We start from the raw sequence: 13174 nt of genomic DNA, 5'->3' as shown, positions 1-13174 counted from the left end.
TATATATTGAGAAAAAATGTATACATTTTTTATTATTATTATTATATTATTGAAAGAATTTTGGATTAAAAAAAAAGAACATAATTAAAGCCAAAAACAAATAAATACAAAACTGAATATATATTCATATATATATATATATATATATATATATATATATATATTTATATATATATATATATATATATATATATATATATATATATATATATTCATTTTTGTATTTATCTGTTTTTGGCTTTAAATATGTGCTTTTTTTAAATCCAAAATTCTTTCAATAATTAGACACAGAGATTTAAACAAAAAAATTTTTTTGGGGGAAAAAAAAAAGCAGGGCACTCTCACATTTCCCCCTGTCTGCCACGTTTATTTTTCTTTTTCAGCCTTTCTATAAGAAAGACTTTACTCTCCACATCTGGAAACCCATAAAAGTGTCCTTTTTTTTCCTTCTTAAATTTTTAAGTGCAAAAAGAAAAAGAAAAAAAGTTTGACGTCCCAAATGAACGGATCGGTTGCAGGGTGATAATCAGAAAATGTTATTTGTGGTTTTGCTCGACCTGAGCGACCTTTTCTTCTTTTCTTTCTAAACCTGCTCTTGCCACACGAATTGCCGTCATCAATGGTATAAAGGTTTAAAGCAGTGTTTTGCCAGCCAGGATGCCTCTGCATGTTGCAAAACTACAACTCCCAGCATGCCCAGACAGCCGAAGGCTGTCCGGGCATGCTGGGAATTGTAGTTTTGCAACAGGCTGTCCGGGCATGCTGGGAATTGTAGTTTTGCAACAGGCTGTCCGGGCATGCTGGGAGTTGTAGTTTTGCAACAGGCTGTTCGGGCATGCTGGGAATTGTAGTTTTGCAACAGGCTGTCCGGGCATGCTGGGAGTTGTAGTTTTGCAACAGGCTGTTTGGGCATGCTGGGAGTTGTAGTTTTGCAACAGGCTGTTTGGGCATACTGGGAGTTGTAGTTTTGCAACAGGCTGTTTGGGCATGCTGGGAGTTGTGGTTTTGCAACAGGCTGTTTGGGCTTGCTGGGAGTTGTAGTTTTGCAACAGACTGTTTGGGCATGCTGGGAGTTGTAGTTTTGCAACAGGCTGTATGGGCATGCTGGGAGTTGTAGTTTTGCAACAGGCTGTTTGGGCATGCTGGGAGTTGTAGTTTTGCAACAGGCTGTTCGGGCATGCTGGGAATTGTAGTTTTGCAACAGGCTGTCCGGGCATGCTGGGAGTTGTAGTTTTGCAACAGGCTGTTTGGGCATGCTGGGAGTTGTAGTTTTGCAACAGGCTGTTTGGGCATACTGGGAGTTGTAGTTTTGCAACAGGCAGTTTGGGCATGCTGGGAGTTGTGGTTTTGCAACAGGCTGTTTGGGCATGCTGGGAGTTGTAGTTTTGCAACAGACTGTTTGGGCATGCTGGGAGTTGTAGTTTTGCAACAGGCTGTATGGGCATGCTGGGAGTTGTAGTTTTGCAACAGGCTGTTTGGGCATGCTGGGAGTTGTAGTTTTGCAACAGGCTGTTTGGGCTTGCTGGGAGTTGTAGTTTTGCAACAGGCTGTTTGGGCTTGCTGGGAGTTGTAGTTTTGCAACAGGCTGTTTGGGCTTGCTGGGAGTTGTAGTTTTGCAACAGACTGTTTGGGCACGCTGGGAGTTGTATTTTTGCATCAAGCTCTCTGAGCATGCTGGGAGTTGTAGCTTTACAACAGGCTGTCTGGGCATGCTGGGAGTTTTTCGACCATATTGTTTACAAATATTGATGCAAAACAATGATCAAAATACCAACATAAGTGTTAGGCTGTGTTCACACACATTTTAGTTTAAAAAAAAAATGTGTCCATGAATTCACCGAAAATTTGTGCCCGTCTTTGCAAAATAAGTGTGCTCTATGTACGTCTATTGGAAGTCTATGGGAAATACAGTTGGATTTTTTGCATCCTTGTAAATAAGCGGACTGTGGAAAATTCGCCACAGTCCCTACTGACGGCGGATTTTCCGCAGTGTACATTCCGCCGCAGAAAATCTGCTGCGGACAGCCGAGAAGAGCCCGCCCACTTTCAAATACGCAGCGGAAAACCCGCAAAAAAACACGTGCGTATTTTTGCTGCAGATTTGCTGCTGCAGATTTTGCTGCCCATTGACTTCAATGGGCAACAAAATCTGCTGAAGCAAATCTGCAGCAGATCTGCAACAGAAAATACGCATGTGTGAACGCACCCTAAGGCTGGATTCACACTAGGATATTAAGGATACATTTCTGTGTCAGTAATATGACTGACCAGCTGTTTGTTCAGGTCATTAGACCAGTGGCTGGACTGGGACATGCGGCCATAAGATATATATATATATATATATATATATATATATGTTCATTTACTTATGTATCTAGACATAAAAATATGTCCACACTTGGCTGGTGTGAACCCAGTCTAAGACCCTGCACAGTAAAATCAACCACACATAAAATCGCATGTTTATTGGGCCTGAACCGACAAAAAAAAAAAAAAAGCATTTTTATGGTTTTGGCATTTTTTTCAGTTTTATCATTAAACTTAAAATTTTTCGGCGTGTGAACATGGCCTGAAAGTGGCCTATAGCTCCAACATTAAAAAAATATAGTACAAAATTTGAGGGAATGAATAAGGATAAGTGGATGGGGAGCCAGCGCAAACTATGTGCCTGAGGTTACTATGTATTTTAGCTTTGACTTAAAATAAAAAATGCTATGGTCGGACTCGGATGCTAGCTAGGAGTCAATAAAGCAATATAAAACACTCTACCTACAACACATTTAAAAAATTTTTTTTAACCAAACAAAAAGAAAAGCTGCAGCTCCATTCTTTTTTTATTTTTTATTTTTATTTTTATTATTATTATTAATATTATCATTATTATTAGAATTTTTTTATTTATTTATGTTTTTGCCAAAGTGAATCCAGCTAGAATGGGAAATATAAAGGAAGGCCGTATGCCTCTGATTTCTGCATAATGCTCCTAGGTTTGGCTCCAAAAAATACATTGAAAAACTGCATTGATGTTTTTATATAACAAAAAAAAAAAACATTATGTGTGAAAGCACCTGTACATAGCTAAATGTAGAAGAACACTGAGCACATTGTTATGTTACTTGCCTTTATTCATAGACTTTAATAGGTAAACTATACCATTTTTTTTTAAGTTTAGATGTTTCTTACATTATAGTATATAACATTTTTAGTCTAGATTTTTTTTTACAATTTTTTTGAAGTCTAGATGTTTTTTACTTTATAGTATCTAAAATTTTTAGTCTATATTTTTTTTTACCATTTTTTTGAAATCTAGATGTTTGTTACTTTATAGTATCTAACATTTTTAGTCTAGATTTTTGTTTTTTTACAATTTTTTTTAAGTCTAGATGTTTTTTACATTATAGTATTTAAAATGTTTAGTCTAGATTTTTTTTTTTTTTACCATTTTTTGGAAGTCTAGATGTTTTTTACCTTATAGAATCTAAAAATGTTTGTCTAGATCTCTTTTTACATTATAGTTTTGCAGTATATTAAGTAAACTTAGCTTTTCCCCTATTTAGCTAACAGAGAGGCGAGTATCACTGTCATGTTTATCCCTCCAATTTCTATCTACAATTTCTCGTCCGACGGATGAATGAAGGAATAAAAATAAGAAGATGCAGAAATGAAACAAGGAAAACACTTGGGAGCCAAAAATTGATCCGTATGTTTTCTCAGGTGCGAGAAGTTCAGGAATTCATTACATTCTAAAATGTAATTCATTATAACAAGACTGAAGAGAAGCTCCACCCCGGACTAACATTGGCTACATAACCATCAGCTATTATATTAAAGGGGTTATCCAGGAAAAAAATTTTTTTTTATATATATCAACTGGCTCCAGAAAGTTAAACAGATTTGTAAATTACTTCTGTTAAAAAATCTTAATCCTTTCAGTACTTATGAGCTGATGAAGTTGAGTTGTTCTTTTCTGTCTAAGTGCTCTCTGATGACACGTGTCTCGGGAAACGCCCAGTTTAGAAGCAAATCCCCATAGCAAACCTCTTCTACTCTGTGCAGTTCCCGAGACAAGCAGAGATGTCAGCAGAGAGCACTGTTGCCGGACAAAAAACAAAAACTCAACTTCAGCAGCTGATAATTATTGAAAGGATTACGATTTCTTAATAGACGTCATTTACAAATCTGTTTAACTTTCTGGAGCCAGTTGATATTAAAAAAAAAGTTTTTTCCTGGAATACCCCTTTAAAGGCTATGGACACATCTGAATGCATTTTTATAATTGCTTTGTACTTACTATAATGTAAAATATGTTTTCATACATTTTAATAAAGAAAAAAAAATATTTTCGCTTAGTTTCTCTTCTGCAGCCTGCATGTTGCTGCTCATCCGTGTCATTCGGAGTAAATCCTGACAGACATGCTGCTTGACGGTTTGGTCTCAGGCCTTTATCTCTTCTCCCCTAAATGATATTCTAAGCCAGCAATTCCCAAAAAGGGTGCCTCCAGCTGTTGCAAAACTACAACTTCCAGCATGCCCGGACAGCCTTCGGCTGTCCGGGCATACTGGGAGTTGTAGCTTTGCGACAGCTGGAGGCACGCTGTTTGGGAAACACTGTTCTAAGCTGATTTATGACCAGGGCAATGTTATACCCTAAATCAGCCTTGATAACCAGTTCAGGAGAGGAGAGCATAGAGCTGGAGACCAAGCCACTGAACAGCTGCTCCAAAGGATTTTAATGTAAAAGGGATTGAGCAGCCTGTGCTACATGACAACATACAGGCAATAGAAGAGAAACTAAGCAAAACATTTTAATAAAGACCTTTTAGAAAATATTTTTACAACATCATAAGTAAAATGCAATTTAAAACAAAATACATTCAAAGGTGTCCATAGCTTTTCAGAATATAGGGGGAATTTATTAAAAAAAAATTGTGCTAACTTTAGTTTTTTTTTTGTGCAAAATTTTTGCGCAAAGTAGGAGTTTGTACAATATTTTATGCACAAGTACAATTTTGCCACTCTGAACTGGCAAAGGGAGTGATACATTGCCCTTCTAGTGTATATATATATATATATATATATATATATATAGATAGATAGATAGATAGATATCCAATAAAAACAGCACCTCCAGGAATATGTAGAAAAAAAGAAATCGGGGTGCCCGCATATTCTGAACCTTGGTCCACTGGTTCCTCAATGTATAGAAAAATAGAAGCAGCACACTGTGGTGTGCTGCTTCTATTTTTCTATATATATAGATAGATAGATGGATATATATATACATATATATATATATATATATATATATATATATATATATGTATAATTTTTATTATTATTTTATTTTTTATTCATTTTTTAGATTTTCTACACACTTTCCTGTTGCCGCATGAGAACTGTAAGGCTGGGTTCACATATGTCCGGCATCCGGCATAGGTGAACTCAGCCTAAATCTCGACGCAACTGATGCCACAACTGATGACAACTTGTCATCAGTTGTATGGCATGCGGCGTCCATTGTTTCTGGGCAACAGACAGGGGAATGCAGCAAGCTGCGTTCCCCTGTCCAGTGCCCTCCAGCATGTCCAACCATCCGGCGTCAAAATTGAGACGCTGGATGATTGTGAACTGTCCCATTCAAATGAATGGGATCAGTTCTAGCATCAGTTTCCCTCCGGTGCACGCCGGAGGGAAACTGTGCCGGACGACTGATATATGTGAACCCAGCCTTAGCAAGCAGACCTGCATCTTGTATTAAATTGCTCACTATTTAGTACTTTATTATGTATAAGAGTTCTGCCGTTCCTATATGGCTATTGGTCTGTGCACTAATACCCCAATGGAGCCTGTTTTATTATGAACTCCCAGGGATTGTATCTTGGAATATGTAGACATGAATATTCCAAATATGTATGTACAATACTATGTAGAGATACATATTTTGTTGTCAGCTACATTAAAGGGGTTATCCAGGAAAAAACATTTTATTTATATATATATATATATATATATATATATATATCAACTGGCTCCAGAAAGTTGAACAGATTTGTAAATTACTTCTATTAAAAAAATCTTAATCCTTTCAGTACTTATGAGCTGATGAAGTTGAGTTGTTCTTTTCTGTCTAAGTGCTCTCTGATGACACGTGTCTTGGAAACTGCCCAGTTTAGAAGCAAATCCCCCATAGCAAACCTCTTCTACTCTGCGCAGTTCCCGAGACAAGCAGAGATGTCAGCAGAGAGCACTGTTGCCAGACAGGAAACAACAACTCAACTTCAGCAGCTGATAATTATTGAAAGGATTAAGATTTTTTTTTATAGAAGTAATTTACAAATCTGATTAACTTTCTGGAGCCAGTTGATATAAAAAATAAGTTTTTTTTTCCTGGGATACCGCTTTAAGCTCTCACAAGCAGGGCCCTCACTCCTCCAGTTTGAATAGTTAGTGTGTAATATTGTTATTTATTTATTTATTTTATTTATATAGCGCCTACAGATTCCGCAGCGCGTCTGATACTTGTCTTTATTTGTACCCCAAAATTGTAAAGTGCTGCGGAATCTGTTGGCGCTATATAAATAAAATTATTATTATTATTCTTAACAGTATTTTTCTATCTAAATTCAAGAGTTAAAAGAAAAAGAAATGAAATGTAACTTCTACTTTTATATATAAATATATTATTTATTTATGTTTTGTTTACGATCAACTGCAAATTATATTAAATAAATAAATAAATAAATATATAATTAAATAAAACACTTCTGATTTAATATATAATGAGGTAAATACATAATGAAGCCTCTGTTCACCTCTTCTCACTTTCTGTTTCGTCACAGAAGAAGAAAACCGAAAATGACAGAGTGACACATCCCGCACACTCACTGACCCCACTGACCCACGACGGATTCCCCTGACTTCTAATGGGGTCTGTCGGGTTCTGTTTTGGTTCTACTTGTTTTGACAGAAAGTATAGTGCTGCCTGGTGCTCTGTTCTTTCTATCATATATGACGGAATCTGCCTATGGAGCTTCCGCACAGCAAAAACGGATACAATCTATAATATTAGCTAACCTGCTTGTTGACTGTTTCTGTAATGTTTATAGTGTTTTGTTCCCTACACACAGAGACTTACTGTGCATCTGCTAACTATATGATCAATGTTATTCCAGCACAGAGCTGCCCTCAATTTAACCCTTTTAAGGCAGAGTCAGTTTTGATTTTAAAGGGGCACTCCACTGGAAAAAAAATTATTTTTTATTTTTAAATCAACTGGCGCAAGAAAGTTAAACAGATTTGCAAATTACTTCTATTTAAAAATCTTAATCCTTCCAGTACTTATCAGCTGCTGTATGCTCCAGAAGAAGTTGTGTAGTTCTTTTCAGTCTGACCACAGTGCTCTCTGCTGACACCTCTGTCCATATCAGGAACTGTCCAGAGTAGGAGCCAAACCCCATAGCAAACCTATCCTGCTCTGGACAGTTCCTGAGACGGACAGAGGTGTCAGCAGAGAGCACTGTGGTCAGACAGAAAGAAAATTCAAAAAGAAAAGAACTTCCTGCTTACAGCAGCTGGTAAGTACTGGAAGGATTAAGATTTTTTTAATAGAAGTCATATACAAATTTGTTTAACTTTCTGGCACCAGTTGATTAAAAAAAAAAAATGCTTTCCGGCGGAGTACCCCTTTAACAGGATTGTGTAGGGCAATGAAAAATAAAAACCTTTTCTTCTTAAAGGGGCTAGCAAAGATGAACTCTCCCACCCAATCTGACATCGAGCATGGAGACATGGCCTTGCACACTGGGTGGGGCAATTGCAGATACAATCACCCATTGCCCAACAGATATCATGTATTATACTCGCTGGGCATCATATGGTTGACTTGGCCACTGTCCTGCACAACATGCTGCGGCATCTCTACATGCCTGATGTCAGATCGGGTGGGAGAGTATAATCCCTTAAAATTTTTTATCTAATAATAAAAAAAAACATAGTAGCTTTAATTTAAAACAGTGCCACACCTGTCCCCAGGTTGTGTGTGGTATTGCAACCCGGCTCCATTCACTCCAATAGAACTGAGCTGCAATACCACACACAACCTGAGGACATAAGTGGCGCTGTTTCTAGAAAAAAAAAAGCAGGTATGTTTCTTTTGTAATCCTGGATATTTCCTTTCAGAACAGGAGGAAGTTTTTCTTTGTTTGTCCATTTCCATTCTACTAATTCTTACATAGCCACTTACCTCATTGCTTTTGTGGGACAAGTTATACATTATATTTGCATCACTGTAAGTTGATGTTTAGCTTTGTATTTTTGTAATGACAGGATGCATTAAAAGCAATTATGATTTTAATATTTTTATGCTGGTTTCCTTATCCGTATTGTATATGTTATTGAATGGGGGTAATGAATTTGAAATATTTTTTAAAAACAAAATTTAAATACATAATTTCTAATCACTAATTAAGGGGTTAAAGGGATGGGATTGGAATTTCTTAAATCACAGTCACCGTGTCCCCTGTGGGGTCAAAGCTTATGACGTACATAAGACGATTGGGGGGATACGTTGATGACGTACATTTTAAATCTTTATTCTATGGATCAAAATGAGTTGTGGCACCTACACAAAATTACAATGTACCTAACTTCAGGAATCAAATACTTAAAAATGAACTTAAGATTAGCTAAACTAATTACCCCAAATAATAAAAGTCAACTTAATGTAGACTTTGCATATACATTGTAAAAGCCTCTGGATGGTTATGTTGCTAAATTGATACAGTAATGATTTTACCTTTATTTTAATATTATTATTAATAGAGATGAGCGAATTTACAGTAAATTCGATTCGTCACGAACTTCTCGGCTCGGCAGTTGATGACTTATCCTGCATAAATTAGTTCAGCTTTCAGGTGCTCCGGTGGGCTGGAAAAGGTGGATACAGTCCTAGGAAAGAGTCTCCTAGGACTGTATCCACCTGAACTAATTTATGCAGGAAAAGGCATCAACTGCCGAGCCGAGAAGTTCGTGACGAATCGAATTTACTGTAAATTCGCTCATCTCTAATTATTAAAAATAATAACAATAAAAAGTATCATTATTTTTATTATAATTATTATTATGAGTATCATTATTATTATCATTATTATTAGTAGTATTATTATTATTATGATTATGAGTATCATTATTATTATTATGAGTATTTTATTATTATTGTAAGTTAAAAGTCCAATTGCACATCTCTACTGAGACTTTATGTCAGTGTCTTCCAAACAGTGTGTCTCCAGCTGTTGCAAAACTACAACTCCCAGCATGCCCGGACAGCCTTTGGCTGTCCGGACATGCTGGGAGTTGTAGTTTTGCAACAGCTGGAGACGCAATATTTGGAAACCACTGCTTTATGTATAGCAAACCCGTTATTTTACAATGTGACATATGTGTGTTATCTCATATTGATCGTGCAACATCATTCATACAAATGTACATTGTATACATTGTAATGAATACAATAGACATCATGTCAGCATCCAAAACCCAAAGGATAAAGCAGAACGAAAAAGGACAAACTTTTTTCTATTCTTTTTTGCTACATTTTTTTTCTTATTAACTTTTATTGCAACTTTTAAGTTTACTTTCCACAATATACATATATATATATATATATATATATATATAAACTTTTTGGAATAGTTAGTGACTCATGGAGGGAGATGTTCTGCTATACTAGTTTGCATTCATTATCAATTCCAATTTGGGGATTTTGTAGAGATCTAGAACTATAACTGCAAACCTCAGGACTGAAGCTGGCCGAGCGCAGTAACATTGTAGTTTCACAGTCTGGTTACATTAACCACACTCAGGGCTCTCCGTATTATACAAACAGGCAGCTTGTCTTACTTAAACACTATCGTAACGCCGGTTAGGACAACGACTGCACCACATCTGTGAGTATCTTTCACCACGTGCAGAGTTAAGTGAGTGGCCGTCAACACTGCACCCATCCAACCGTGATATGTGCTCGCAATCCCAATCTGTACCGTGGCTTTAAATATGTATCTCACCACTACTGTATATTCTGAAGTAACAAACAACCAATGTTTATTTTTATTTTTTTAATGGGGCCAAAGCAATTCGGATAACTTTTTTGGTACAAATTAAACAATCGTATGAGCGTGATGAAGATGTTACTGGACAACTGTTCTCAGTACTGGGACTATATGGGATGATTTCTGTGATCGGTCCTTTATGTATATGTCTCCTTATAGACGTCTAGTGAGAAATCTCATCTACTTGATCAGAGCGGTATAGGGGAAACTCAGGAGCAAAGTATCATCTTATGTACAAATGATTATCAACAAATGATACAATCACTATTAATACTGAATTTATGAAAAATATTTTATCAACACAAAACAAAAATCTTAACATAATTTATCATCTATCTCATATCCATCTCTCTATCTATCTCATATCTATCTCATATTTATCTATCTCATATCTATCTATCTATCTCATATTTATCTATCTCATATCTATCTCATATTTATCTATCTCATGTTTATCTATCTATCTATCTCTTATCTATCTATCTATCTCATATCTATCTATCTCATATCTATCTATCTATCTATCTATCTAATATCTATCTCATATCTATCTAACTATCTATCTATCTCATATCTATCTATCTATCTATCTCATATATATAATCTATCTCATATCTACATATCTCATATCTATCTTTCTTTCTATCTATCTATCTCATATTTATCTATCTATCTCATATCTATCTATCTAATATCTATCTCATATCTATCTATCTAATATCTATCTCATACCTATCTATCTCATATCTATTCAGCTATCTAATATCTATCTATCTATCTATCTCATATCTATCTATCTATCTATCTAATATCCATCTATCTATCTATCTCATATCTATCTATCTTATATCTATCAATCTCATATCTATCTATCTCATATCTATCTATCTACCTCATATCTATCTATCTCATATCTATCTATCTACCTCATATTTATCTATCTATCTCATGTCAATCTATCTATCTATCTCATATCTATCTATCTATATATCTATCTATCTCATATTTCTTTCTATCTCACATATATTATCTATCTATTTACTACATATCTATCTACCTATGCTATGTCTATCTATATATCTACATAGCTATACATTCATTTTCTATTTATCCATTAAATACAAATATTAGTTTTTCTTGTTTTTTTTCTGGCTTCATACGCCTCCTCAGATCCCGTCCATTTTTATCTTACCTTCTAATTTCATCCCCACACTCAAACACTTCTGAAACCTGCAGTAAGGACATCGCTTCCTCTGGGTCTTGTCAATCTGACAGGTCTGATTTTCAATACATGTGTATCTTTTATTGTTCTGAACCGTCCGCTTGAAAAAACCCTGGAGAATACGGGGAGAAAAATAGAATAATCAGCAAACGTACACATGTAGGCTGATGGATCCCTTCCTTTACTACAGGACGGAACAACTTGGTGTACGGAACAGTTCAACAGCTAAAACCGTATCAGTAAATAGATTGCTTATAGCTAACTGTATCAGTAGATAGATTGCTTATAACTAAGTGTATCAGTAAATAGGTTGCTTATAACTAACTTTATTAGTAAACAGGTTGCTTATAGCTAAATGTATTAGTAAATAGGTTGCTTATAACTAACTGTATTAGTAAACAGGTTGCTTATAACTAACTGTATTAGTAAATAGGTTGCTTATAACTAAGTGTATCAGTAAATAGGTTGCCTATAGATAACTGTATCAGTACATAGGTTGCTTATAACTAACTTTATTAGTAAACAGGTTGCTTATAGCTAAATGTATTAGTAAATAGGTTGCTTATAACTAACTGTATTAGTAAACAGGTTGCTTATAACTAACTGTATTAGTAAATAGGTTGCTTATAACTAAGTGTATCAGTAAATAGGTTGCCTATAGATAACTGTATCAGTACATAGGTTGCTTATAACTAACTTTATTAGTAAACAGGTTGCTTATAGCTAAATGTATTAGTAAATAGGTTGCTTATAACTAACTGTATTAGTAAACAGGTTGCTTATAACTAACTGTATTAGTAAATAGGTTGCTTATAACTAAGTGTATCAGTAAATAGGTTGCCTATAGATAACTGTATCAGTACATAGGTTGCTTATAACTAACTTTATTAGTAAACAGGTTGCTTATAGCTAAATGTATTAGTAAATAGGTTGCTTATAACTAACTGTATTAGTAAATAGGTTGCTTATAACTAACTGTATTAGTAAATAGGTTGCTTATAACTAACTATATTAGTAAACAGGTTGCTTATAGCTAAATGTATTAGTAAACAGGTTGCTTATAACTAACTGTATTAGTAAATAGGTTGCTTATAACTAACTGTATTAGTTAATAGGTTGCTTATAGCTAAATGTATCAGTAAATAGGTTGCTTATAACTTATTTACTGCACCAAACAAGTCTGCAGGAAGATGTTAAATGTTACTTTGTTTTATTATTCCTTATTTTAAAACTTGCCTCACTGCCCCAGACTAAAAGTAGTTTTACAGATAACATTATACCTTCATTCCAAGCCAGAAAGTTTAGTAACAGGATATTAAAATAAAGCATTGGAAGAATGATAATGTATAATGTAGTTACTGTTTTCATATCTATCTTTCTATCTAATTTCTATCCCCTTTCGACATTAGTAAGAACGTAGCTATGGAACACAATACTATTTAGAAATATATATATATATATATATATATTGTTGAAAGTTGGATTGAAACATTGTAGCTGAACATGAGTGAATAAATGTTTCCATTTTTGTTCACTTTCCATCTATTTCTATCCCTTCGTGCAACGCATTAATACTTGTCACGCCCGTACGTTCTTCCAAAACAAAATGATTAAAAAAAAAAAAAGGAAAAGTTATAAACATTTAGAAAAGAAGGGGCAGTAAGATGCTACTAGAGAAGAAAAAGGAAGGAATGCAGCAATAATTGGATAAAAATAAGAGTATTCCTAACTCCGCACCTTGCAACTCTCACAGGTCAGCAGTCCATAATGATATCCAGAGACCTTGTCCCCGCAGACCGGACACAGCTCCTCCAAGTCGTCATCATACGAGTAGCCCATCATCTTA

General features: G+C 35.1%; 1 protein-coding gene across 3 annotated transcripts in view; it reads right to left on the bottom strand.

Moving 5' to 3' along the window:
• Positions 1–13174, bottom strand: part of NR5A2 (nuclear receptor subfamily 5 group A member 2) — a 164708-nt gene that overhangs the window by 111059 nt on the left and 40475 nt on the right. For all 3 annotated transcript variants that reach the window (XM_056523481.1, XM_056523480.1, XM_056523482.1), the window contains exons 2-3: positions 13066–13174; positions 11299–11440 (exon numbers count right to left, since the gene is read on the bottom strand). The exon at positions 13066–13174 is cut by the window's right edge and continues 10 nt beyond it. In XM_056523481.1, coding sequence (XP_056379456.1) covers positions 11299–11440; positions 13066–13174 — 251 coding nt within the window. The remainder of the gene's footprint in view (positions 1–11298; positions 11441–13065) is intronic.

This window comes from Hyla sarda, chromosome 6, assembly GCF_029499605.1.
Source record: "Hyla sarda isolate aHylSar1 chromosome 6, aHylSar1.hap1, whole genome shotgun sequence".
Taxonomy (NCBI): Eukaryota; Metazoa; Chordata; class Amphibia; order Anura; family Hylidae; genus Hyla; species Hyla sarda.
This window is presented reverse-complemented; position numbering and strand designations above follow the sequence as displayed.